General features: G+C 50.5%; 1 protein-coding gene across 1 annotated transcript in view; it reads left to right on the forward strand.

The window, feature by feature from the left end:
• The first annotated feature begins 7,259 nt into the window (after window positions 1-7,259).
• Window positions 7,260-26,084, forward strand: part of CUNH14orf132 (chromosome unknown C14orf132 homolog) — a 50,354-nt gene continuing 31,529 nt past the window's right edge. Inside the window, exon 1 of the mRNA XM_004754742.2 lies at window positions 7,260-7,530. Coding sequence (XP_004754799.1) covers window positions 7,504-7,530 — 27 coding nt within the window. The 5' untranslated portion in view covers window positions 7,260-7,503. The remainder of the gene's footprint in view (window positions 7,531-26,084) is intronic.

The raw sequence follows: 26,084 nt of genomic DNA on the forward strand, positions 1-26,084 counted from the left end.
GGGGTACAAGTTCTTTATATATTTTGGATATTATCCCCTTATCAGATGTATCATTTACAAATGTCTTCTCCCATTCAGTAGGTTGCCTTTTGGTTTTTTGTTCGTGGTTTCCTTCACTGTACAGAGGCTTTTTATTTTGAAGTAGTCCCAAGTGTTTATTTTTGTTTTTGTTTCCCCTGTCTTAGGAGACATATTTAGAAAAATGTTGTTATCTCTGATGGCAGAGAAATTACTATGTTCTTTTCTAGGAGTTTTCTGGTTTTAGGACTCACGTTTAGGTCTTTAGTCTGTTTTTAATTTACTTTTGTATATAGTAAATAGTCCAGCTCCGTTCTCTCGCATGTAGCTGTCCAGTTTTCCCAGCACCATTTATCGAAGAGACTGTGCTTTTCCCCATCATATATTCTTGGCTCTTTTGTTGAAGATTAATTGGCCATATAATTTGGGGTTTACTTCTTGGCTTTGCATTCTGTTCCACTGATATATGTGTCTATTTTTGTGCCAGAACCAAACTACCATACTGTTTTGATTATGATACCAGGATTGTGATGCCTCCTGCTTTGCTCTTCTTTCTCAAGATTGCTTTGGCTATTCGGGTCTTTTGTGGTTCCATACAAGTTTTAGAATTATTAGTTCTAGTTTTATGAAAAATGCTGTTGGTCTTTTTATAAGGATTGCATGAATTTGAAAACTGCTTTGGTGAGTACGGACATCTGAACAATACTCATTCTCCCGGTCCATGAGCATAGAATATTCTTCCGTCTTCCGTTTGTTTATGTCCTCTTCAATTTCTTTCATCTGTGTTTTTTTTTTAATATTAGTGTATTCCTTTTTTTAAAATTTTTTATTTTTTATAAACATATATTTTTATCCCCAGGGGTACAGGTCTGTGAATCACCAGGTTTACACACTTCACAGCACTCACCAAAGCACATACCCTCCCCAATGTCCATAATCCCACCCCCTTCTCCCAAACCCCCTCCCCCCAGCAACCCTCAGTTTGTTTTGTGAGATTAAGAGTCACTTATGGTTTGTCTTTCATCTGTGTTTTAAGCGTTCACAGTACAGGTGTGGTTTCACCTCTTTGGTTAAATTAATTTCTAACTATTTTATTCTTTCTGGTCCAACTGTAAATGAGATTGCTTTCTTAATTTCTCTTTCTACTATTTTGTTATTAATGTATAAAAATACAACTGATTTCTGGGCATTAATTGCGTATCCTGCAACTTTATGGAATTCATTTATTACTTCTAATTATTGGGGGGGAGTCTTTAGGGGTTTTTTAAGGTACAGTATTATGTCAGCTGCAAATAAGGCCAGTTAAACTTCTCCTTTACTTTACTTTTCTTGTCTGATCGCTGTGCTGACTGACATATTTCATGGGCTCAGTGGCCGCACGTGGCCAGTGGCTACTGTGTTGGACAGTGCAGGTCTGTCTTGTGCTTAACATTGAGGAAATAGTCATCTTCGTTTATCAACAGGTTACAACTCCCTCCTATGGAACTAGGACCCAGGGAGGGTGTACTCACCCTCTAGAGAGCCCGGCATAGTGCCTAGCTCTTGGGAGGACCTTCATCATTGTTTTGGAGTAAATGAAAGATTCTTTATGAGGGACGGTCTCTCTGCCCATAATATGATATGGCGCTAGGAGATGTGGGCATGGCCATGGTCCAGGAATCCTGCCTCAAGTTCCCTTTTCTTTCCCATGATCTGGGAGCCCCGCATCAAAGAGGAAAGAGTGCCGCAACAAGTAAAGGTCCAACATCTGGCACTCACTCATTTTAAAAATCAGTGTGATGTGTGTGGATCAGCGAAGGAAAGCAGGGAAGTCCAAGGAGGGGGCGGGGGAGGGGCCTAGAGCAAGACACTTTACTTCCTAAAGCCCCCAACTTCATTTCACCCCTTTGTTTATTCAACCATAAATGCTTATTAGCTCATTAGTTTGTTCATTTAGGGAATGTTCCCAGCATACTTCATTTAAGCTAGGCTTTTGCTAGGTGCTGGTGCGTTTCATGAATAAATAAGAAACCATCCTATCTCTTGCTCTGTAATCCTCTGGTGAACTTGTTCTAGCAGAATCCGTGTTTAAACTGGAATAAACAAACAAATGAGCAACACTTGTATAAGGCTAACACCTTCCCTTTCCCCTGTGGACTTTTTTTTTAAGTGTTATTTATTTAAATGATCTCTCCGTCCAGCACAGGCTGAAACTCACAACCCCAAGATCAAGAGCTGCATGTTCCTCCGACTGAGCCAGCCAGGCCCGCATGTGGACTTAAACTAAACTCCCTTCTCCCCTTCCATTGACAACACACCTACTGTGTGCCCGGTATAGTGCTAGACCATCTTTCCATCATCTCATTCAATCCTTCCATTTTTAGGGGTGAGTAAACTCTGGGTCAGAAAATGTAGGTAGCTTGCCTGATGGCTTCCAGCTAGCAAGAGGCTGAGCCCAGAGGCAAGCCTGACTCTTCAGCCTTCCTAAATGCAGGGCTTAGGACCCTATGGCAGTTCCTTGTCTTTGTTATTGAAGCTCTGCCTGGCTATAGGGCCCAGAACATGGCAGGTGCTCTGGAAAGGCAGACTGAATGGATCAACGGGATACTCGTTGAATTAGAGAATGAATGAATGACTTCTTCATCACTTTGTGATGATTTGTTTTTATGCTGGTCTGATTAAAATATAGGTTCCTGATGGGAACAGAAGGCACATGGACTCTGCAATCAGCTGGATCTGGGTTCAAATCCTGACTTGGCCCACATTTGCTGAGAGACCCAAGCGAGGTTCTTAACCAATCTGGAGCTATGCTTTCTGAGGTTTGGGAGCAATGTATGAGAGAGTGTATGCCTAGCAAAGTGTAGGTACTCAGAAAACACCTGTTAAATGGAATGGCATTGAATTGCAATTTGATAAGCATCTAGGGGAGGCTGGGGAAGAGAAAGCTTAAGATAAAGATAAAAGAAGCTGGCATCAGAGTCGTTCAGGAAGCATGTACAATTCCAACTGCAGCCCGTCTTCCTGAGAATGAGATTCAGGAGGAATCCGGCTCATGAGCCAGTCATGGGGCACAGGGGGTGAGATGCTGAGGAATTACTTTTTGAAAGTGATCACCTTGGAGCATTCGAATGATCAGAAGAAATGGGTCTCACAGCAAAGGTTGCAGAGGAGAGAGAGTGAGCCAGACCTCAAAGGACAGAAGGATTTCCTGTGCATTTCACTGTCTCCACCACTGCCCTGGATTCTCTCTGCCTGCTAAAGGACAGGTGGGTCCTGGGCCATCTCTGCTCCTGTGAAGGGCCTTAAATAATTGATAAGCCACTAAGTGAGAATCTCATGAATTCTTAAACCCTTTTAAGGGCCTCCCGGGAAGGGAGGGCATCCCCTCCAGGGTCTCTGTGGCCCTGCGGTCTCTCCATCTAGGTCCTGGATAAAGCAAATGTCAGGGTCAGGCCCCCCTGTGTGGCCTTCACACTCACAGCTTTTTAAGGAATGGAATATTTCCCCTCGCAGGATCCCCAGTTCTCTTCGCACATGGATTCTACACCAGTAATTGGCGTAAGGGCAATCTGGAGACTGTCCCCAGGACCCAGATCCTCTAAGAGGAACATGCATAGATATGTTCCCTTCCCCCAGGCTAAACTGCCAGGACCCAGAGCATGCAGGTGGCTTAAAACTTGGAGTGCTTGGGGTGCCTGAGTGGCTCAGTGGGTTAAGCCTTTGCCTTCAGCTCAGGTCATGATCCCAGGGTCCTGGGATCAAGCCCTGCATCGGACTCTCTGCTCAGTGGGGAGCCTGCTTTCCCCTCTCTCTCTGTCTGCCTCTCTGCCTACTTGTGATCTCTATCTGTCAAATAAATAAATAAATAAATAAACAAATAAACTTGGGATGCTCAAGGCCCTGGCAGATTGCCTCTCCCAACAAGTAAGTATATTTTTTAAATGCAGAAATGTTATGGAAAAAAACAAAGGTTCCCCCCCCCCGTTTGTTTTATTTTAAGGACAGATTACTTAAGCTAGGGAATGCTTCCTGGAGGAGGTAGCTTTTGAAATGAAACCCGAACCATCAAAAGAAAGATCTGGAGAAAGACAGCTGCAAACAGAAGGAATAAAAAAGACTGTCTGCCTGCAGGGAATCATACTTGGTGTGTTCCTAGGACAGAAAGAAACTCAGTGTGGCCAGAGCACAGTGAATGAGAGGGTTAGAGGGGTCTAAGGGAGACAGAAGACTGGATCTACTGGCCCTCATGAGGCCTCTGGGGAAAAGAGCAAACTTTTGAGCCTCTTTCTGGATAGACATAACCCCTTATCCATACACAAGATTCCATGAGAGGAACATAGCTGAATTTTAACCCCTACTTGCCTGTCTGCCAGGCACCTTTGTGCAGTGTGCAACATGCAGAACTGTACATGAAGGACCTAGGGAGTGCTATTAGTTGTCTGTGATGGAGCTGGACAGAAGAGAGAAATCATAGCTCAGTGCTGGCCAGGTTAAATTCGAGATACCATTAACCACCAGGGGAAGTTGCTGAGTAGACAGATGGATATGCCCATCTGGAACTCCGGGCAGAGGTCTGGGTGCCCTCACTGAATCATCACACACTTGGATAAGGCAGTCCGGGGATAGCCAGGTCTGCCTGTGAGGTGCTTAGGAGTCCATGGGAGACGTCAACAAGGTGCTCAGAAATCAAAATTTAAGAAGAGACTCCTTCCCAGGATCACATAAGTGCAGAGCTGGCACTTGAGAGTGAGTACCACCTTAAAATTTGTGTCTTCTTAAATCTAGTTCCATCCTGTGTAATTCAATGGAGAAAAGGTAGTCTAACAACTAATGGTGCTGGCCCACTTGGACACTCATTTGGTAAAGAAAAAGAAAAGAACCTCACACTTCCCTTCACACTGTATATAAAAACAAAAATAGGTCAGAGACCTAAACATAAAAGCTAGAAGTATGAAACTTTAGGCAGGAAAAAAACAGAGAAAACCTTCATGACCTTGGGGTAAGCAAAGATTGCTTAGGCTACAGAAAGCATGAACCATAAAAGAGAAAAAAAAATCAATTGGATTTCATCAAAACTAAGAATTTTTCTTCAGGGAAAAACAAAACAACAACAACAAAAAACACCATTAAGAAGATTAAAACACCAGAGGCCCAGAGAGACTGTGTACGGTATATATATCTGACATAGAATTTGTTTCCGAAACACGTAAGGAACTCTTCCAACTCACTAATAAAAGGACAATTGATCCAATTTTTTTTTCAGTGGGTAAAAGACTGGATCCAACCCTTTGCAAAAGAAAATATACGAACATCCAAGAGTAAGTTAAAGTGATGTTCAAGATCATTGTCATCAGGAAAATGCAAATGGAAACCATAATGAAGTATTACTTTCCACCCACTAGAACAGCTTCTGTTAATAACAATGCCAAGTGTTCCGTGAGAACACAAAGCAACCAAAATTCTCCTACACTGCTGGTGGGTATATAAAATGTACGAACACTTTGTAACAGTTTGGCAGCTATTACCAACACAAAACTAAGCCATTGCCCTTTGAAAATGGAAACAAAGACTTGTAGCCAATGTTCAGTGTTTTAGTCATGATGGCCAAAACCTTGGAGACAACTCCAGCATCCATCAGCAGGAGAAAAGATTCAAACAAGACTGGTCCATATACACAGGGTCTGTATTCAGCAATCACAGTGTAACTACCTACATATGCCGCACCATGAATGAGTCTCCATGGCTGAACCCCAAAGCCAGACAAAGAAAAACAACAATTGGTATGATCCCATCTATACAGAAATCTAGAAAAGATAAATCTTACTGTAGTGCTAGAAACCTGATCAATGTTTGCCTGAGGCTGGCGATGGATGGTGGGTATTGACCCTAAGGGAATAAGAAGAAACTTGGAGGGATGAGTGGAATGTTCTATATCTTGATTATAGTTCTGGTTACAAGGGTGTATATATGTATCAAGACTCATTGACATGGACCTGTAAAATAGATACATTTATGTAAATTATACATCAATAGGGTGAGTTAAATACCTCCATTCAAGCTTTTGTGGACAGCCTTTTAAATCCTCTGGTCCTCCTTGTCACTCAGCCAGTGTGGCAACATTAGAATGTTTCTTCTGTTCAAGGACATTGTAGTTAAAGAGTTTGGTTCAGGGCAAGGACATAATGAGCATTAAAAATGGACTTCAGCGGGGGTGCCTGGGTGGCTCAGTCTACTAAGCGTCTGCCTTCAGCTCAGGTCATGATCCTAGGGTCCTGGGATGGAGCCCCACACTGGGCTCCCTACTCAGAGGAGAGTCTGCTTCTCCCTCTGCCTCTGCCTCTGTGATCTCTCTTGCACTCACTCTCTCTCAAATAAAATAAAATCTTAAAAAAAAAAAAGAAAGAAAGAAAGAAAGAAAAGAAAACAAGAATGGACTCAGGAACTTGCAGTGCATGAGGGAAGTGGGGCCCAGAGAGAGGGGAGACACTTGTCCAAGGATACACAGCCCCGTACTCGTATGGACTACGAGGTGTTGCTCAGGGGAGTTTTGGGTTTTAGAAAAACCTAAACAAGCAGAGACAGATGTCGGTCCATCAATCCGTCACCTCTTGTCCTGTCTGTTTTCCTTCACAACTGAGTCTGAGGTGAGGTCAGGATGCCATCCCCCTCCACCACCCCAGCAAGGCCCGGCCCGCCACGCGGGCAATTGCCCAATTGCAGAGCGCCTTCTGGGTGAGATGCCCGTGGTCCGCCCAGTCCCCCCACCCCAGGGTACGGTCCTCAGCAAGCAGAGAGGACCACCTTGGGCAGGTCTCTGCACCTCCAGCATTGCCCACCTCCCCTCCAGGGGCTCGGGGAGAAGCCATGACCATGGCCGTCGGCTCTCACTACTCCTACGGAACCCAGAGTTAGTTCTGCTCCGAAAGTGAGGCAAGGGAAGGAAATAACGAACAAGCCAAGCTAGTTCTTAAACCTCCTTGTGCCCAGCTCCAGGGCCTGAGGCACACTGAACTCTGGGCACAGAGCGGGCAAGGAAAGCTGGGTCACCCTGACTCTGACCCCCAAACAAGACACGCCAGCCCCTACGGGGCGCCAACAGCGTTGTACTTGGGGTCCAGCCCCAAGTTCTTACTCCCATCAGCTGGGCGACCCCGGCCTCAGTTTCCCCACTTGGCCCCCCACGCAGGAGAGGATGTGGGACGCGCAGGGGGTTCCGCCGGGCCCCGCCCTTGGGGTGGGGCTGGGGGCGGTCACGTGGAGGGGCTCCGGGGCCCCCGAGCCCCGCCCCGCTCCCGGCCTCTGTAGGGTCTGGGTCCGGAGCCGAGCGCGCAGAGCCCACCGAGGCCGCCACGCCGAGGCTGCTGAGGTCTGCGGGGCCGCAGGATCCGAGGTGTCTGCTCGCTGCTCCGCCCGTTCCCGGCCAGCTGTGCAGGCGGCTGGACCCGCAGCAGCAGCAGCAGCAGCAGCAGCAGCGAGGACTCGAGCGCGGGCGGCAGCGGCGACACCATGGATCTGTCCTTTATGGCCGCGCAGGTAACCGGGCGCCTTCCCCGCGATCCCTGGGCTGCAAGTTTGGGGAGGTTCGGGGCCACGGGCTCGCCCTGCCTGCACCTCTGGCCGCGCCGGGAGGCTTCGAGCCGGGCGGTGGCGCCCGCCGGGGATCTACGTCCCAGTCCTTTGTCCGGAGCCGGGCATCCCCGACCTGATTTCTCGCGTCCGAGGCACAGAGCGCGGCACCCGGGGGGTGGGGCCCGCCGTGCGCCCTGAGAGCGCAGGGCCGAGCTCTTCCCAGACTGCTAGGGGCCTGGGCGTTGCGAGGCGACCCCTCCCTGCCGTCCCCTCTCCAGGACCCGGGCCTTTCCCTCAGGGCCGTGCAGCCCAGATCCGTGCAAACCCGGGTGGGCGGGCACCTTCGCTGCTCTCCATTCCCTGTCGGGCGCCCCCCACTCAGTTTCCCCCATTAAGTGGAGACCACAGCCCCCGCAGCCTGAGGAAGGAGGTGAGACCCGCTCTGTGACCAACCGAGCGCCTGAGCGCCGCTATCCTTTTATCCTTCTTTTTCCTTTGTAGGGAGTCTGTAGGCATCAGTGGCCAACGCGACCGTAACTCTTCCCTTGACACAAAACAGGTTGCCAATGTCAGGAACAAAACCGATGACCTCTCGTCACTTGATCCCTGCTGAAAGAGAGTCCCCTGGAGTTCTGAGCGTTGGGTCTTTATGTTTTCGTGCTCAGCTCTCCTGAGCTAGAACAAAGACAGGCAGACACCCCCTTTGCAGAGCTGCGTGGCCTCTCCCGAGACCCAGTGCCGAGGACAGTCTGGCTCCAGGGAAGACCGCATTGGGTCTGGACGAGTAAATCCCAGTGCACCACGTTCGGACCTTGCCCCTTCTATGAGTTGCTTATGTTGGGAGCCCAGAGGAAGGAAGGCCACCGGGGGTCCCTCTGTCCCCTGCATGGGGAGCAGGGGCCCCGCTGCTGTTTAATTTTTCAGGGGATGGATTTGAAGAGAACACTTTCCTTTCTCACTCCCTAAAATCCCCACCCCCCACCCCAAGTGGAAGCCTCTTGAAAAAGTAATAGCAAAATCCAGGTTGTATGGACAATGAGATCCCGAACCCAGTCATGGAAGGATGCAGGATCCCCAGGATGGTTCCAGATCCCAGCTCTAGGCAGCATCTTGTTTAGTTTTCCAAAACGTGCCTTGCTCCAGTCAGCAACACTGGTCTTTGCCTAATTTTCCGTCTCCTGTTTCTAAACCCTTGTTTATAAATATTGTCATGTGGGCATCATTTTAGACAGTGGTGACTTTAGCTACAGGTTAACTGGAGTGGCCTCACCAGATTTATGTCTAGGGGAGACGGGGGTTCACACACACCTATCTCTACCTGCCTCCTCAGGATCCCACCAAACAGCTTGCATCCATGGTTACGAGATGAGATAAATTGATCGGGGCTAACCCTGGGGCTGGCTGGAGCATTGGAGGTTGCTATGGTAACCCGACAAAATAAACATAGGACTTTCCACCATCTGCAGGCAGAGCCCGCACAGAGATTGGGTTCTTTTTTCTCTGTCTCTCTTTTTTTTTACTCTCAAGTTTTGTGTGCTCAGTGTATTCCTGCCAACAGATATTTGGGCATTGGTGACATGCTCAGTCCCGAATCAGTTGCAAGGAACAGAAACACAACAAGCCATCCTAGGAAGAAAGCCTGAGGTTTATGGAGCGCCTGCTGTGTGCCCACCATTTGCACACTGTATTATAGTAAATCCGGACAAGCCTGTGACATGGGCACTGTTATTCCCTCTTTCACAGATCAGGATGTGAAACTTGAATAAGATTAAATAATTTGCCAGCACGGCGCATGTCCCCGCACATCAGCAGTGGACAGTGTGACAGGGAAATATTAATGCCTCCATCTACTTGTTTGGCAAAAGTGCCGAAAAGCTCATGCCAAGCACCGTGCTGGGCGTATGGGGTGGGACTGGGGTGCTGGCGACAAAGTGAAAGGGGATGTATGTAGGTTTTCTTTCTGGTACTTCCAGAGGACTGGAGACGTGATGGGCCAGGCCATCCCCAGCAGGGGGAATGGATCGGGATCAGAGCCAACCAAGACGCTTGGCACATAGTAGGCCTTCGGCGAGTTTCTGTTAGGTGATTGGACGGGGGTGAGACCAGATGGATGTCTATTGTGAAAAGGCAAGAACAGGAAAACAGTGCCTTTGTTGTGTTGGATGCCCCTCCCCCCCCGAACACCTGTCACCATCAGGACTTGGAGGACTCAAACTTGGACGGAGTAGAACTTCAGGCAGGTCTCCCCTGGTGGGCTCTAGGCAGAGAGGCAGGAGGAGGGAGGCCCAGAATATAGTCAGAGCCTCCTTCAGGAAGGGGGAAGGTAGGAGCAGAGGACATCTGGGAGAGGGGGGCTGGGGCCAGGTCACAGAGGTGCCAACCATTGAGTGGGAAGTTCACATGAATCAGTGGGCCGTGGGAGACATTGCAGGTCGTTGAGCAGGGAATGGTTTGTGATTGAAACTGGGTACTTTGGGAAGATCCCAGCCCCAGTGGAGCAGAGAGGCTGGAGGCATTAGTGGAGCCAGAAGCACCCACCTGCTTGATTAATTGAGGGAATGAAGCCAGCTCCCTGGGACTCCAAGAGCTCCTCCCCCTCCTCAGGGTTGTGGACTGTGATTCCTGTCCCTGGCTTTAAAGGGTCCAGAGGATATAAGCCATTTCAGAAAGAGTGGCCTCTCAAACGCTAAGCTTTACAAAGACATGCTTTATGGATGGAGGGAGTGGACACCAGTTCTCCCGCAACTCCGCAGCCGCAGATGCGCCCTCACTGGTGTGGGTGCGTGGGGCTGTGTGAGGGGGTGTGGAAGAAGCTGTGGACCCAACCTCACCCCTGAGCCCCGGAGGTGCTCAGCCACCCTTTCCTCCACCCTGGACACACCCTCGCCCCTCTCTGCACAGTTCCTGGGTCCCCAGACCCCCTGGCACGTTGAGCACCTGTTTCTCTATGGTCAGCGGTGACCAGAAGGGCAGGGCTGTGCAGATGCCCAGGGAGCTGGGGAACAGGAGGACAGCACAGACATTGAGGACTGAGCCCCAAATCCCTGTGTCATTGCTGGGGTGGCTCTTACCCCAAAGATGGCCCTGTTCCCTCCCTCCCCATCATGGTTCCTCTGCCCTTAAATCTGGGTTGACATCAGTGACTTTCTTGACCAGGAGAAGGCAGTGTGGGTGGCATTCTGGAATCTCCGAGATTAGCTTTTAAGGAGACTGCAGCGTCCACTGATGAGTCCTAGAATGCTTGCTCTAGGGGAAATGCAGAGAGCCCGAGACCTCTGCAATGAGACGAGAGAGTGAACATTTAAGGGACCTGCCGCGTGGGCAGAAATGAACAAGAGGGTGAGGCGTGCTCGAGGCTGTTAAGGCCGAGTTGAACGAGCACACACAGGACACACGAGCTCAGTCTTGTGTTTGTCCTGTGCCACCCCTACAGTGACTAGTCTAAACTCAGGAGTTCCCAACGTTACTGCCACGAGGATCCCCTGGGAGCTTGGATGACCTGTGCCCCCACCCCACCCCCAGTGCTCCCCTCACAGTCTCAGCTGGAATCGGACATCAGTATTTTCTGCCGTTCCCCAGAAGATTCCAGTGTGTGGTCTGGTTGGAGACTCAAAGCTGAAACCGCACTTAGGGCCATCTCCCTCCCCTCGTCTGGATGGAACAGGTCCTTGGCTCCCTGGCCCCTCTCAGGTCACAAAAGGTCCTGTGGTCTCCAAAAGTCAACTGAGTATGGATTCAGCAACTTAAAAAGTGAGACCCAGAAGGATAACGTGGAGACTTGCTCCAGAATTGAGGTTCCCCCTTCCTCCTGCCCACACCTGCCACATGTGGGAGACCCATAGTCGGGGAGGTGGCTCTGCGAGTCCCGTCACGCAGACAGGGAAGAAGGGGAGCGCCAGGAAGGCTCAGCCAGCAAGCGGAGGACCAGGCGTGGAGTCCAAACCCCATGGCTGTCCTGCATGTGGGTTCACCAGCTCTCAGAGCAGACCCAGTGCCAGGGTGCGGGGGTGCGGGGGGAACCCAGGGAGTGCAGGGGTGCGGGGGGAACCCAGGGCCCCGCCGTGGAGCAGCCCCAGGGGATCCTAAGTCCCTGAACACAGAGTGTTGTGCTTATGTCCATTTTTTTAAAAGATCTGTTTATTTGAGAGAGAGAGAGAGAGAGCATGAGCAGGGGGAGGGGCAGAAGGAGAGGGACAAGTAGACTCCCCACCTAGCAGGGACCCCAACACGGGACTCAGTGCCGGGACCCTGAAATCTTGACCTGAGCCCAAGTCAGACACTTAACTGACCGAGCCACCCAAGCACCCCGTGTTTATGTCCATTTTTATTTTTTTTAAGATTTTATTTATTTATCTGAGAGAGAGAAAGAGCATGAGAGGGAGGAAGTTCAGAGGGAGAAGCAGACTCTCTGTGGAGCTGGGACCCCCCTATGCGAGACTAGATCTGGGACTCTGGGATCACAACCTGAGCGAAGGCAGTGACTTAACCAACTGAGCCACACAGGCGCCCCATGTCCATTTTTAAACATGTTCCTAAGGAGGACTCTATTAGTTTCCTGGGACTGCCCTTAACAAAGGGGCACCGAATGGCTTGGCCCCGGGGGAGAATCCATTCCAGGCCTCTCTTAGCCTTGGATTTGCCCGTGGCCCTTGGTGCCCCTTGCATGTGGCTGCATCTCTCTGATCTCTCCCTCAGCAAACCTGGCACCTGCCCTCTGTGTCTCTGTGTCTCTTCTCCTCTGCTTAGAAAGACGTCGGTATACTGGGTTAGGGTCCACTCTGATGACCTCCGTTTAATTTGACTATACCTGCAGAGAACCTAGTTTGAAAGGAGGCCATACTCACAAATACCAGGAGTTAGGGTTTCAGGAGCATGTTTTGGGGGGAGACACAGTTTACCCCATAGTAACATCTGAACACCCACAAAGAATCCAAATCTTGATTCGTGGGCTAGTGCCCACCGGTCTTCGAGAGGCAGGGGGCAGATCACTTCTCTACACCTTAGTTTCATCATCTGTGAAATGGGCACAAAATCGCCTTCCCAGTGGAACTGTTCATGTAGTCCTTCAGCTTCCTGTGGGCCCGACCCGGAGCTCTAGGGAGGAGAAGGCCACGGGCCTGCTGTATGATATGTGACATGGTGTGGGTAAAGGGCCAGACGAGGTACCGAACCCACAGGTCAGGGAAGGGTTCTGGAAGTTTGATTTCAGCTGTCCGAGGGAAGCCTAGCTGTTACGTAGACAGAGAAGGAGGGAGGACATTTAGGCAGAGGGATTAGCATGCACAAGGGTTGAATGGAATAGGGCTTGAAATAGTGTCTCCTGTTGGGTGTGGAGTTTGCAAGTCAGGGCATTTGGCTGGGGGGGAGACAGGTGGGGAGGGCGTGGGAGACTAGGGCCAGATAGGGGACCTCATGCCGTGGAGGACAATGGGGTGGGGTGACCCACGGGGCAGAGGGCTGGCCTAGAAGAAGGCACAGGCATCTCTAGCCCCTAACTTGTGCCCCACAGACACACAGGTCCAGGGCTGTGGGTTCTTCCAGGTTTTCAAGATAACTGAAAATTTGGATTTTTATATGCAGTCTGGATTTTTAAATTTGGCCACTCATTAAAAATTTTTGGTAAGCCAGCCACCCATGATCTGAATGAACTGTTTCAGTTACTTAATGCTTTTTATTTCAGCTACTTAGTGGCCTAAAGCAATCATTTACTTTGCTCACGATTTTGTGGGACCAGAATTTGGGAAGGATTCGGCTTGACCATTTGTCTCTGCTCAGTGGCAGCAGGGCCTGGAGTCAAGACATCCAGCATCGTACACACGTCTGGTGACTCTGTTCAACTTGACCATTCTCACCACTTGGCCTTTCGTCTTGCCTGTTTTTCTTCAGGCAGCTGGGGCTTTCTCCCAGTGCGGTGGTCTCCTTGTGCCGCACTGCCTTCCCCCTGAACGGGCATTTCTGGGTAGAAGCTGCGAGGTTTCCTATAAATGAGGCTCGGAAGTCCCAGAATGTCAGTAACTCTGTTCATTTGGCCAAGAAAGTCCAAAGGCCAGACCCAGTTTCCGAGCAAGGGATCAGGTTCCACCTCTCAGTGTGGGGAACAGCGTGCTCATCCAGGAGGGACAGAAGGAATGGATATCTTTGGGGACTGGCTGCTCCAGGGGCCAAACCCGGCAGGTGCGGGATTGGTCCTGGGGCTGCCCACGCGTGTGCCCTAGATGAATGGGATGTGTGTAGAACTTGGCAAAACCTTGTGAACTGCCAACTCCAAGAGAAAAATAAATTACTGCTAAGGAGGTAGGCCATGACATCATTAGGCTGAACTGTATCAAGTTGCTGATCCGTGGCCATTTTTACCTGACAATTTCATATAGTTCAGCCTAATTGGTGCTAGCTGGAGAAACAGTAAGTTCTTGAGTTATGGAGGGAAGGAGGGGAGGAGACGCGGGGAGGGAGATCAGCACCTGCTGGGGAGACCTGAGGGGGCTTCCTGTGTTTGAAGAGAGGGCATCTCGCCACCACAACCCCAAGACACACACACACACACACACACACACACACACACACACACACACACACACACACTTCTCCCCTCAGCTGAGTGGGCAGTCTTTCCGGAAGACAGCCTGTGTGGTCTAATCATAGCTGAGATTCATCAGCCGCCATCCCTAATCCCCTGCCCTTTTCTCTCCCTAGACCTTGGGAGGCTCATAGTTAATTTGCATTTTTAAATCATTTTTCATGGAGAAGGAAAAATCCACAAAAGAATCCAGTAGTGCTGAAGAGGTTATTCTGTTATCTCTGGAAATGGCCGTCCCTACAGGCATGGGCTTGTGGGATAATTCCAAAAGATCTGCAAGACACCAGCAGAAATTTTCTCTCCCCAGAAGAACGCAGCACTGCCCAGAAAAATAGAATTCTAGGGAGTCTGGCAACCTCCTACTTAGAGAATGTTTTCCCCAGCCAGCAACTGCTCTCTTTTCTTAAAGCAAGATTTATCATTTAAATACAAATTGTCTACTTATCTCAAATGTTTTTAACTGTAGGGCCTGTCTTGTTATACTTCCAATTTTCATTTAAAGGATTTAAATATTTTATCTTTGTAATTAAACCTGCTTCAAGAGAGAATATAATGCTACGTTTTTGCAGGGCATAATGAGCGGTTAAGGAAGACTCAAAATTCATGGTACTTTTTGTAGACCAGATTTCTAGACAGCATTTTGGGAGTCAAGACACTCCATGTCACAGAGCTAAGAGAACTGGGGCATCCGGAGGTGAGTTGCAAGTCTCCAATCAAATACTTGAGTGTTTATGGAGCAGCTCCTGTGTGCTGAACTCTCCTCACTCTGCTTTTAGGAACGGAACCCCAGTTCCTTCTCTTCTGAGATGATGGAGACTCACCTCTTCACTGCCCCCTCATTCTGTCCCCTCAAGATGCCCCTGTACTTTCCCATTATAACTGCCATTTATCAAATTCTTAGGGGGGCACCAGGCGGGCCCTGTGTTGTGTAACACACAGAATCTCACTAAATCCTTTATGACAGGTCTGTGGAATAGGCAATTTTAAGATCCATTTTACAGATGAGGAAACTGAGGCTTAGGGCACACACAACTGAGATTCAAACCCAGATCTCTCTGCCATGTCGGCTTGTTTTTTTGTTTGTTTGTTTGTTTGTTTTTGTTTGTTTGTTTGTTTTTTAATGCAATCTCACAATCTCTGCCTTCTGCTTAGAGTCTTTAAGTCGTTCGTATTTAGTGTGATTTCTTGATGTGGTTGGGTTTATATCTACTATCTCATTGTTGCCTGTTGGTCCCATCTGTACTTTGTTCTCTTTCCCCTCTTTTTCTGCCTTACTTTGGATAAGGAATCTTTTGTTATTCCATATGATCTCCTTTGTTGGTTTACTAGCTCTAACTGTTTTGTTATATTAGCAGTTGCTTTAGGATTTCTAGTATGGACCATTAAGTTATCACAGCCGAGCTGCAATGATATTATACCACTTCACACTACTCTCCCCTCTCAGCTGTTGTGCTATTGTTGTTACACATTTCACTTCTGTGTGCTATAAGCCTCACGCCACATTATTATTTTTGTTAAAATTCAAGGATCTTTTAGAGCAATTTAAATAGTAAGAAAAAAGTCTTATATATTTTCTCATAAGATTATTTCTTCCAGTGTTCTTTATTCCTTTGTGTAGATCACAAATGTGGTATCATTTTCATTCTGCCTGAAGGACTTTAACATTTTTAGTGTGCACAAGTGCTGGCAATGAATTCTTCCAACTTTTATATGTCTGGCTGGGAAGAGTCTCTCTCTCCTTTTTTCTAACTATCATTTTTGAAAGTTAATTTTTACTCGGCATGGAACTCTAGGTCGACAGTTTGTTTTTCAGTGAAGATATTGTTCCTCCAACTTCTAGCTTGCAGTGTTTCCACTGAGAAATCTGCTGCCATCGGATTTTGGCCCTCTAAACATGTGTCTTTTTTCCTTTGGCTGCTTTAACAGCTTTCTCCTTATTGATTTTGGGAACTTTGCTTATAATGTGGTTTAGTGCAGTGTTTTGTTTTGTTTTGTTTGTTTTTCCCATGTTTCTTGTGCTTAGGATCTGGGAGCTTTCCCATCTGTGGGTTTGTAAGTTTAAGGTCTACAACACAGTGATTTGGTGTGTGTGTTTATCACAAAATGGCAACCACCCATGTGGTCTTTGTTTCTATGAATCTGGATTTTTTTAGATTCTGCATATAAATGAGATCATACAGTATTTGTTTTTCTTTCTGACTTATTTCACTTAGCATTAAGCCCTCAAGGCCCATCCATGGTGGTGCACATGGCAAGATTTCTTTCATTCTTCTGGTGAATAGTATTCTGGGGTGTGTGTGTGTGTGTGTGTGTGTGTGTGAGCATGCATGCACGTGCGTGCATATCACATCTTTATCCATTCATCCACTGATACACACTAGGCTGTCTCAGTGTCCTGGCTGTTCTAAGTAATGCTGCAGTGAGCATAAGGGTACAGATCACTCTTCGGACAGCGATTCCATTTTCTTTGGCTATATACCCAGAACTGAAATTGCTGGATCATATGGTAGTTCTATATTTTTAAATTTTTAATTGAATTTTTGAACCTCCACACCACTTTCCACAGTAGTTGCACCAATTTACACTCCCACCAGCAGTGCACAAGTCTTGCCTTCCATCCGTATTCTCACCAACTCTAGTTTTTTTTGGTCTTCTTTCTTCTTGATGCTGGCCCCTAGGACAGGTGTGAGGTGACAGCTCATTGCAGGTTTTGTTTTGCATTTCCCTGATGATAAGTCATGTCAAGCACCTTTTCATGCACCTGTTAGATCTTCTGAATGTCTTCTTTGGAAAAACTCCAATTCGCATCCTCTGCCCACTTTCTATCTGGGTTCTTTGGGGTTTTTTTCTTGCATCATATGAGCTTTACATTATTTCTTTACATAGCTTTTTTGTTCCCACCTTTCCTCTCCTTTGGAGACTCCATTTACACATACATCCAGCTGCCTACAGGTGTCTCCCAGCTCCCTGGTGTTTATTCATTTTTGATGAGTCTCCTTTTCTGATTGTGTTTCATTTAGGGTAACTAGTATGGATGTGTCTTCAAGTTCACCAGTGTTTTTCTTGAACATTAATCTCTGTGAATCCCATGTGGTGTATTTTTTATCTCAGGCATGGTAGTTTTTATGTCTACAAGCTTGATTTGTGTCTTTCTTTATATTTTTAATTGTCTTAGCATGCTCAGTGTTTCTTTAGCTTTCTGAGCTTGTGGAGTAATTAGAACAACTGCCCCCTTGGCCCTCATTGGCTACTCTTAATTCTGCCTCGGTTCTGGCTGATTTTGATTGACTGCTTTCTCCTCATTATGAGTCATATTTGCTGCTGCTTGGTATGCTTGACAATTTTTGATTAGATGCCAAACATTGTGAATTTTACATTGTGGGATGCTCAATATCCTTTTATTCCTATAAATATTCTTGAGCTTTGTTCTGGGATGCAGTGATGTTACTTGGAAACAGTTTGATCCTTTGGGGTCTTGCTTTTAAGGTTTGTGAGGTCAGACTGGAACCATCTTTAGTCAAAGAGCCCTTCTTTCCTGCTGGTGAGGCAGGCAGTTCTGAGTAATTTACACAGTGCCTGTGGATTGCAAAATTTTCAAAGTGACTGTTGGAAACAGGAACTGTTTCCAGCCTGTGTGGATGTTGGGCACTATTCCCTGTCATCCTTTTGGGTGATTCCTGCCTCCATTGCTTCCCTGACACACCTGCACCCATCAATCCTCTCCTGGATATCTGAAGGGTCCTTCTGCAGACCCCTAGGGTTCTCTTTGTGTATAGCTCTCTCCCCTCCATGCTCTGCCTCATTGTCTCCAGCTGCACTGGTCTCCCCAGACTTTAGTCCCATCTTTTCCATCAAGGAATGTACTGGTCTCTGCCAGGTTTCCCTGTCCTGTTCCACAACCTGGAAACTCTCCTCAGGTAGGCAACTGAGTCACTTGGAGGGATCACCTAGTTTGTTTCCTGTCTCTCAAAAGTCAGTACTCTTTGCTGCCTGATGTCCAATGTCTTGCAACCCATTTTCATGTATTTTGTACATTTTTATTGTTGTTTCATTTGGAAGGGTAGATCTAGTCCCTGTTACTTGGCTGGAAGCAGAATTTTCATAGGTGTTTTCAACAACTATGTTCCCACCTTCCTCCTTCCTGCATTATGGGGAAGGGGACTCAAGACCTGAGTCTGACTCTGGCCAACTGTCTCCCCCCGCCAACTCCCAGCCCTGGACCCTTGCTTGGTCTGGCACATCTCGGAATCTTCTGAATGTTATAAAATGTGGGTGGAGTACGGACTTAATCTCACAGGTGACTCTCGGATGCCAGGGTTAGGAAGCCAAACTGCACAGGCTGGGCAAGTTCCTTTCCATGCTACCTTGCCATGTGATCTTTTTTTTTTTTCAGGTGCCCTGGGACAGGGCATAGGGGACATCGAGAGAGCCAGTGCTGTGCCACAGGTGTCAGGTGGCTTAGTGAGCAAGGATGGGTTCCCTGAGGCCTCCCTCCATGCCCCTGCACCGTGGGGAGGCTCAGTCCCCAGAGGGATGGAAGTGAAGGGTGGAGCAGGCTGGTAGGCAGCAGCTGGGACTCCATGTGTCCTCTCCAGACCCTGCAACCTCCACTCATCCATCCCCTCAGCATGGAGCTGTGGGAGATGGTTACAAATGCAGTTAACTTGGCCTCCAGCAGCTTTGCGGGGAGGGGGAACCTCAGGGAGGTGACTAATTGCTCTCCCAGACCCCTGCACCCCCGCCTCTCCCGAGCCCGAGCCCGAGCCCGGCAGTGTTGTTGGCATGTCCTGCCTCCTTTCTGAGGTCCTGCCAGTTCTTCTTTCTCCCATGGAGATCCTGCTGCGGCCTCGCCATACATCCCAGTAACCTAGCAGGCAGGGTGGACTTGCGGGCAACATGCCATACAGAGCCCCCACAGTGGGAGAGGGGGCGGATAGTGTGGATGAATCTTGAGCTCCTTAAGGATGGGCTCCATGCTGCACAACTACCCAGTGAAGACAATTCCACTGCACGCCCATGTCACACATGGGGAGACCGAGGCTCTGAGAGCCTGAGTTTCTGGCCCAAAGTCACCCAGGCAAGAAGGGGTAAGATGGGGCTGGATCTGAGCCAGGGCCCAGGTGCCAGGTGGGGAGCAGCTAACGGGTTGCTGTGCCACAGCGGGCCTCCAAGGCGCCCCAAGCCCCGGACCAGCATGCTTCTTTGTTACAGCCTTCTGTTAGCCGGTCTCCCTCCCTAGAGCCTGTGTGTGCACAGGGGACCGTAGCTGCAGGGAGTTGTTCCAGAGCCCAGACAGGCTGGCGCCAGAGGCTGGCCAGAGGCCCACAGAAGGCTAAAGGGGTTGGGGGTGGGGGGCGGAGTGCAGGGCTGCAGCAGGGGGAGCTGCTCTGGAAGAGCTCCTCTCCCTCCTCCTCCATCAGAACATCAGAGAATCCTGGTGTTCCCTGAGTTCGGGGTTCCTGTCTCCTTTATGCTGGGATCACCACTGCCCAGCCCAGGGCCAAATGGGGAAAATACTGAATCAGTGAATTGAGAGGGCCAGGAATCCCAAGAAGCACAAGAAAAGCTAGATAGAAAACCATGTCTTGTGTCCCCTTGCATCACTTCCTGTTGGGGTCTGGGTCACAGCTTTCTTCCCCCAAGGGGAACCCTTGGTCCCTAACCCCGGGACCTGGCCTACCATAGGTTCTTAGTAGCCCATGGAATGGACACAGTGACCCCTTGAGTCAGGGAACTGGAGAGTGAACTCTGATTCCCATGTTTGCCTTACTCTAGGATCAGATCCCCAGGAAGACCTACTGTAATGCCAGAAATCCCTCCCAGCATGCCTTGTGAAGTGACCTGTGCATCTGCATGGGCAGGGAACTTACCACCTGGCAAGACCATGACTTCACTGTGCAGCAGGGAGATCACTTCCTCTCTCCAAGCCTCTGCATGCTCAGGGTGCAGTGGGGTCATGGTAGTGGTGATAAGTTATGATCAAGCTCAAGATTTTGAGGCTTACCAGCAGGCATGTGGCTCCTACTAAGTGTCAGTGAATGGGAATTATTCACAACAGACTTCCTCCCTTGAGTCAAAAATCATCTGCCCTTCATCCCTGGCACCGAGTCTAATCCTGGTTGCACGTGATGGGCTCTTCTGTGATTGCACTGGGGGACCACAGAGAGCACCCTGGGATGGGGGGCAGAAGGCCTGAGTCCCAGGGCTGGCTCTGCCACGAATGATTTGAAGTAAGATACTTTAACTTGTAGCCTCCGTGTCTCTGTAAAATGGGTAGCCCATTTTATACCTAGCTCATGATGTGGGCAGGAGAATGAAATGAGATGATGGCTGTAAAAGTACACCTTAGTGCACGAATACCAGTAAGTGTTACTCCATTTGGGCCATCCTCCTTTATTCTCCCTTAGTACCGTTCCTTTTTCGGACTGAGTGTAGCTATTTCCCTCCCTCAACTGTCTTCCCAAATGACTACTCTCTCTGAAGTCTTCACCAGGTCAGGCAGTGTTCTTGTAAATCCATTTTCTTAAAATATGACATGATGCCCCAGAAGAATCCATCACCTCCTCAGATCTAACCCTGATACACCCGTTAATGTGGCCATTGAGAGTCATATCTTGCCTCCCGTGATGCTGTACCTTTGAATCCTACTGATGAGGGGCATCTCTTTTCCGAGTGCTTTGTAGCCAGTTCTGCTTTCCAGAATGTGTACAATTGATCTTTTTGAACCTTAGCACAGATATGTCAAGAGCTGCGAGGCGTCTGAAATTCTACCCTGTGTGTAAGTTCGCCTGCTGTAATTTAAATGATGCTGGCAGAAGACATGAGGCTCCTGGATAGAGAACTCTATGACTCAGAGCGCAGCCAGCAGTGTGAGCTTCATGTTCTCATCAGTACACCCTACTGCACGGGCCCCAGGGGGGTGATGCCGAGCTGCTGGGGAGACTCTCTCTGCGTGCTCCCTGGGTTTGTGGAACAGCCTAGAAACCCCATGCTTAGGAAAACCTGCTCTTTTCAAGGGAGCTGCTGGCAAACCTGCCCCACCTTTGTCTCCGAGGGAGTCACCCCGGTCAGGAGACAGATGTGCCCTCAGCCGTACAGGGAACATCATCTTTGTTTGGGGCAGTTTGCTCTGCAAACGTCCTTAAAAGATAGTCTGAAGTGGGTTGCTTGGGTGGCTCAGTCGGTTAGGCGTCTGACTCTTGATGTTAGCTCAGGTCATGGTCTCAGGGTTGTGGGTTCAGGCCCCATGATGGGCTCCACGCTCAGCAGGGAGTCTGCTTCAGATTCTCTCTCTTCTCTCCCTCTGCCCCTCCCCAGCTCATTCTCTCTCTCTGTAAAATAAATAAATCAATCTTAAAGGAAAAAAAAAAAAAAAGACCGTCTGAGACAAAAAGCCGGCTGATTCCTTTGCCAAGAAGGCGCGTGAGAGATGGATGGAGAATGGTGTTCCGGCTTCTCCCGCGCACCACCGTGCACCGATATGGGCTTGCGTCTCCCGTGGCTATTCCTGAGTTGTGTCACTTTGGGCAAAGCACTAGCCTCTCTGGTCCTCTGCTTCTGCACCCTGAAGTAGAAGTGCTGTGAGGCGTCCTTAGGAATCGCCTTCTAGAAGCATGCTAGCTGTGCGGGTACCCAGTGGTCCGATGAGAGGAGGCAGCGGAGCCGCCGCCACCATGATAGGAAGCTCATCTTTCCATCGCTCGATTCTCACCCCTGTGTCTCCGCCATCCCTCTCTGACCTGGTGCTCGTGCTCCTGCCCCTTCTCTCCTGTCAGATGGGCCCAGTCTCCATCCTGGCCCTGAGCCCCACGGCCAGGGTGAATGCCTAAAAGCTGGGCTCTGGAGGCTCCAAGCAGAATGCACAGAGCCTGGCTCCTGCCCAGCTTTTCCGAGTCTCCACCTCTTCATCCATGTTACAGAACCTGCCTCCTGGGATTTAGGAACAAATGAAAGGAGGGGGTAAGCGCGTTTGGAGCATTCCCGCGGGAGACAGGTGCTCAGCAGCGCCGTGACGGGGCTGTTCCTGGGGTCTGAGCTTCCCAGAACACAGTATGAGGGTGAAAACGCACGTTCCCTACCTGCTGGGAAAGGTGGCCATGCCAGCCGCTCCCTGGAGAGAACTGATGCGGAAGAGAACCACCTCCAAGGGGGCTGCGGAGCGCGAGCTGGTTTTGCAAACCTTGCAGACCGCTCCGCGTGCGGGGCATCTGCATGGCAGGGCCCCCATGAGTCTCCTGTGTAGGGAACACAGAACTGACCCAGCTGTTGTCCCATTGGCTCGAGAAGCCGGGGTACCTCGGGTCCCCGACACCTGCTGTTTTGTCTCTGCAATGCTGCTTGCACACTGTGTGACCCTGGGTATTGGTTCCCCTCCTTAGGCTCCATTTAGGGCCTCCATGTAGCGTGGTGGTTGAGAGCTGGAGACCAAGAGTCAAACAGATGGGGTTCAAATCCTGAATTGGAAACTGGCTGGGAGATTCAAACAAGGCGGTTTATCTTCCTCGGCCTCAGTGTCCTTATTCTGTAAAGTGGGGATGATGACTTTTCCTGCCTCATGGAGCTGTTGTGAGCAGAGGCCAGATGTGAGCAGATGTGAGCAGAGCCCAGCCACTTAAGAGTGCCTGTTGTGATGCTGCATTTTCTGGGTCTGGGTCTGCAAAATGGGGCCGGTGGGAGTGGACCACAGGACCTCTTACTGCGTGGGGACATGGAAAGACTCCCGGAGTCGAGGTGAGCAAACCTTGGTCCAGATGTTCCTCAGCCTCTTCCCGGTTGTGCGTGACCTGGACAGGTCCTGTCCCTTCCCTGTGCACCCTCCGTAGCAGTGGCGGATCCCACCTCCTTCTCCACGTATGACAAAAGTGCTGGTCACCACTCCTGGCCCGGGAGCTGGGTCGGTGGTCAAGGGGCCTCTCAGTTCTGAGCTTGTTCGTCAGCAGGGCTGCTGGTCCCAGAGAGCACTCCTCTATTGGGAGCCATCGCCAGGAGGAAGGTACCAGACTTGGAGTCCTCCTTGGGGCCAGAGCAGGTAGGAGCCTCCAAGTGGGCTGCATGCGGTCCCAGTGGCTGGAGCGCCCAGTGTTTCATCCCAAAGCAAGGCTTAGTCCTCAGGACATCCTCTGGAGCAGCTTGGGCTGATGGAACCCCCATGCATAACCCCCAGCTCATCCTACCCCCGTGGCAAGCAGGGTGGACCGTCCCCTGGGTGGACAGGAAGGAACAATGCCTTCTGCAAAAGGAAAGTCTGCTCAGCTGCCTCCTGGCAGGTGATGTCTTCTGGGCGCTTCGAGGTGGAGCCCATTCTCTATACTTTCGGACGGGAAAGTTCCGTGGTGTGAAGGGATATTCTAGGGAGGAATCTGCAGGCCTCCATTCCCGGGATCCATCATGGAGAGGAACGTGAAGATCCCAGGGCCCCTTCTGGCTTGATTCATGTCACAGTGGTGGACAAGTGGCCTCCACTGCCATCAGTCCCTGGGGTCGCTGTGCAGTGCCCACCATGTCCTAACCGCAGTGGCCTTGCCGTGTGGTGGACGCGTTGCTAGATCTGAGCTCAGCCCGAGCAGGGACTCAGAAGACCGGCAGTGATGGGCATCCCTCACGTTGCCACGGTGCTTTTAGATTTGCCATAAGCCTCAGAGTCGGCTCTGATACGGGAGCGCGGGTCAGCACCTCTGCTTCCAAAACCGGAACCCCAGGTGCAGAGAGCAGAAGTGGGTAACCCTACCCCAGGCTGGATCCCAGCCCTGCCGCAGGGTGTGGCCAGAAGCAGCTCCCGGGGGGGAAGGGCAGCCCGGCAGAAGGCTGAGGAAGCAGCTGGGGAGTGGTCTGAGAAGGTTCCGGAACAGGGCAGCCCAGGGCCGCATCTGGAAAGTGCTCTGCTTGCAAGAGGGGCCGTGCTGGGGACTGGGGAGGGCAATGCACCAAGAGACAGAATGGTAGCCAGATGCCAGGTCCTCTAGTATCGGTGCCCACTGGGGGTGAACCCCTCGGCCCTGGAACGCAGAGGCGCCCAGACTGCAGCACAAGCAGACTGATGCTACCCCTCGGGCCCTCAGGCCAAGTCCCATGTTCCTTCCTTAGTCCACTTAATTCGTTGGACAGCTGTCCTCTGGGCCACTCGCCTGGGTCTGGCTCCGTGCTGGGTACCAGGTCCAAGGGCCCAGCTGTCTGGTGGGAGAGCAGCGGAGCCAGAGAATGGGTGGTACTCAGAGGGGAGGGTGGGGCAGGCACCTCCAGCAGCCTGCTCTGGCGGGCTCTCTGGGAGGGCTTCCTCGAGGAGGTGGCGTCTCAGGCCCTGTGGTTATGCTTCTGTGCCTGCGGCTTGCTTGGAGGCTGCAGCAGCTCTGGGGTGGCCACAGGCTCTGGAGGGAACAGGCTGGCAGGTCCTGGACTCCTGTAATCCTGGGCTCCAGCCAGCACCACGTTCTGTCTATTTGGGGGCTTGCAAAGCTTGACCTTGGGGCAGTGAGGTCCCTCAGGAAGGAAGGGGGCCAGGACAGGAGTGAAGCCCAGGCGCCCTCCTACCCTCTCCCCCCACCCACTGAGGCTCAGACCCCCATCCCATGTCCCTGTCCTCATCACACCTGTAATGCCCGAGGCCCACTGGCCCCGGCACGCTCAGAGCCCAGGGGCTTCCTGCCCGCCACACTCACTCTAGACCGGGCCCAGGCTCCTGCCCGAGACCCCTTCCACGTGGGTGTTCAGTTTCTGGGTGTCGGCCCTGGGACATTTGTTCACCTGGGAGACCCGGCTTCCCATTTGGGCCGGGAGAGCGCCCGAGGCTCAGACCGCCAACCACAGACTTGCAACTTGCAGGAGCAGGAAGGGACCTGGCACCGAAGCCCTCTTCACACAGAGCTGGCGTCGGTCCCGTGTGCGACAGTGTCGAGGGCCTGGGAATACGCCTGGGGCAGGGCTTGCATTGGTGGTTGGAGCTGGCCTCTAGGAAAGATGTCCTCTTAGGGGCACCTGGGTGGCCCTGCAGGTTTGGCATCTGCCTTCAGCTCGGGTCCTGATCTCACAGTCCTGGGGTGGAGCCCTATGTCGGTCTCCTTGCCCCATGGGGAGTCTCCTTCTCCCTCTTCCCCTGCCTGTGCGCTCTCGCATGCTTTCGCTCTCTCGCTATCTCTGTCGAATAAAAAAATAAAATCTTTAAAAAGAAAAGCAGAAGTCCTCTTAGACCCCTTGCTCTTCCTCTGCCTTCTTATCAGTCGTAATAACTGATCCGTCCTTCTACGACCCTAACAAGTCTCTTTGGGGGTCCCAGGCAGCTCCTCTGGGTCACCTTCCCCAGCTGTGGGTCGGCGTTTGGAGGACACAGCTGCCTTCAAATTCGTGCTCTGCCGTCCAGGCTCCTGGGTGACTTGAACCAGTCACTTAGCAGCTCTAGACCTGCTCCGTGGCCTGTGAGATTGACAAGTGTCATTAGGCTGGAAGGATTCGGTGGGGACTGGGAAGATCAAGGGCACAGGCCTGGCACTGAGCATTGTCTAGATGGAGGGAAGGGGGGCCCAGGAAGGGGGACGGGACATCAGCCATGACATCTGGCTCCAGCTGGCAAAGGCTCATGACTCAGACCGGTCCCTTCTCCCAGAACCTCATCTTGAATCTGATGGTTCTTTCCCCATTTTTTTAGCTTCATTATGGGTCAAGGTTGGTGCTACATGACAGGGTGAGATTGCAGGTGTTGCTTTTGGAAGCTCGGCTGTCACTCACAGTGATTGACTTGCAGGAGAATTACATGCAAGGAAGCAAGAGCCTTTAGCTATATTCCTCATTTTTAAAAAAGGATTTTATTTATTTGACAGATAGAGATCACAAGTAGGCAGAGAGGCAGGCTCCCTGCTGAGCAGAGAGCCCTATGCAGGCCTTGATCCCAGGACCCTGGGATCATGACCTGAGCCGAAAGCAGAGGCTTTAACCCACTGAGCCCCCCCAG

The sequence above is a fragment of the Mustela putorius genome, unplaced genomic scaffold (assembly GCF_011764305.1).
Source record: "Mustela putorius furo isolate JIRA1106 unplaced genomic scaffold, ASM1176430v1.1 tig00000129_pilon_pilon_pilon, whole genome shotgun sequence".
In the NCBI taxonomy this organism is placed as follows: Eukaryota; Metazoa; Chordata; class Mammalia; order Carnivora; family Mustelidae; genus Mustela; species Mustela putorius.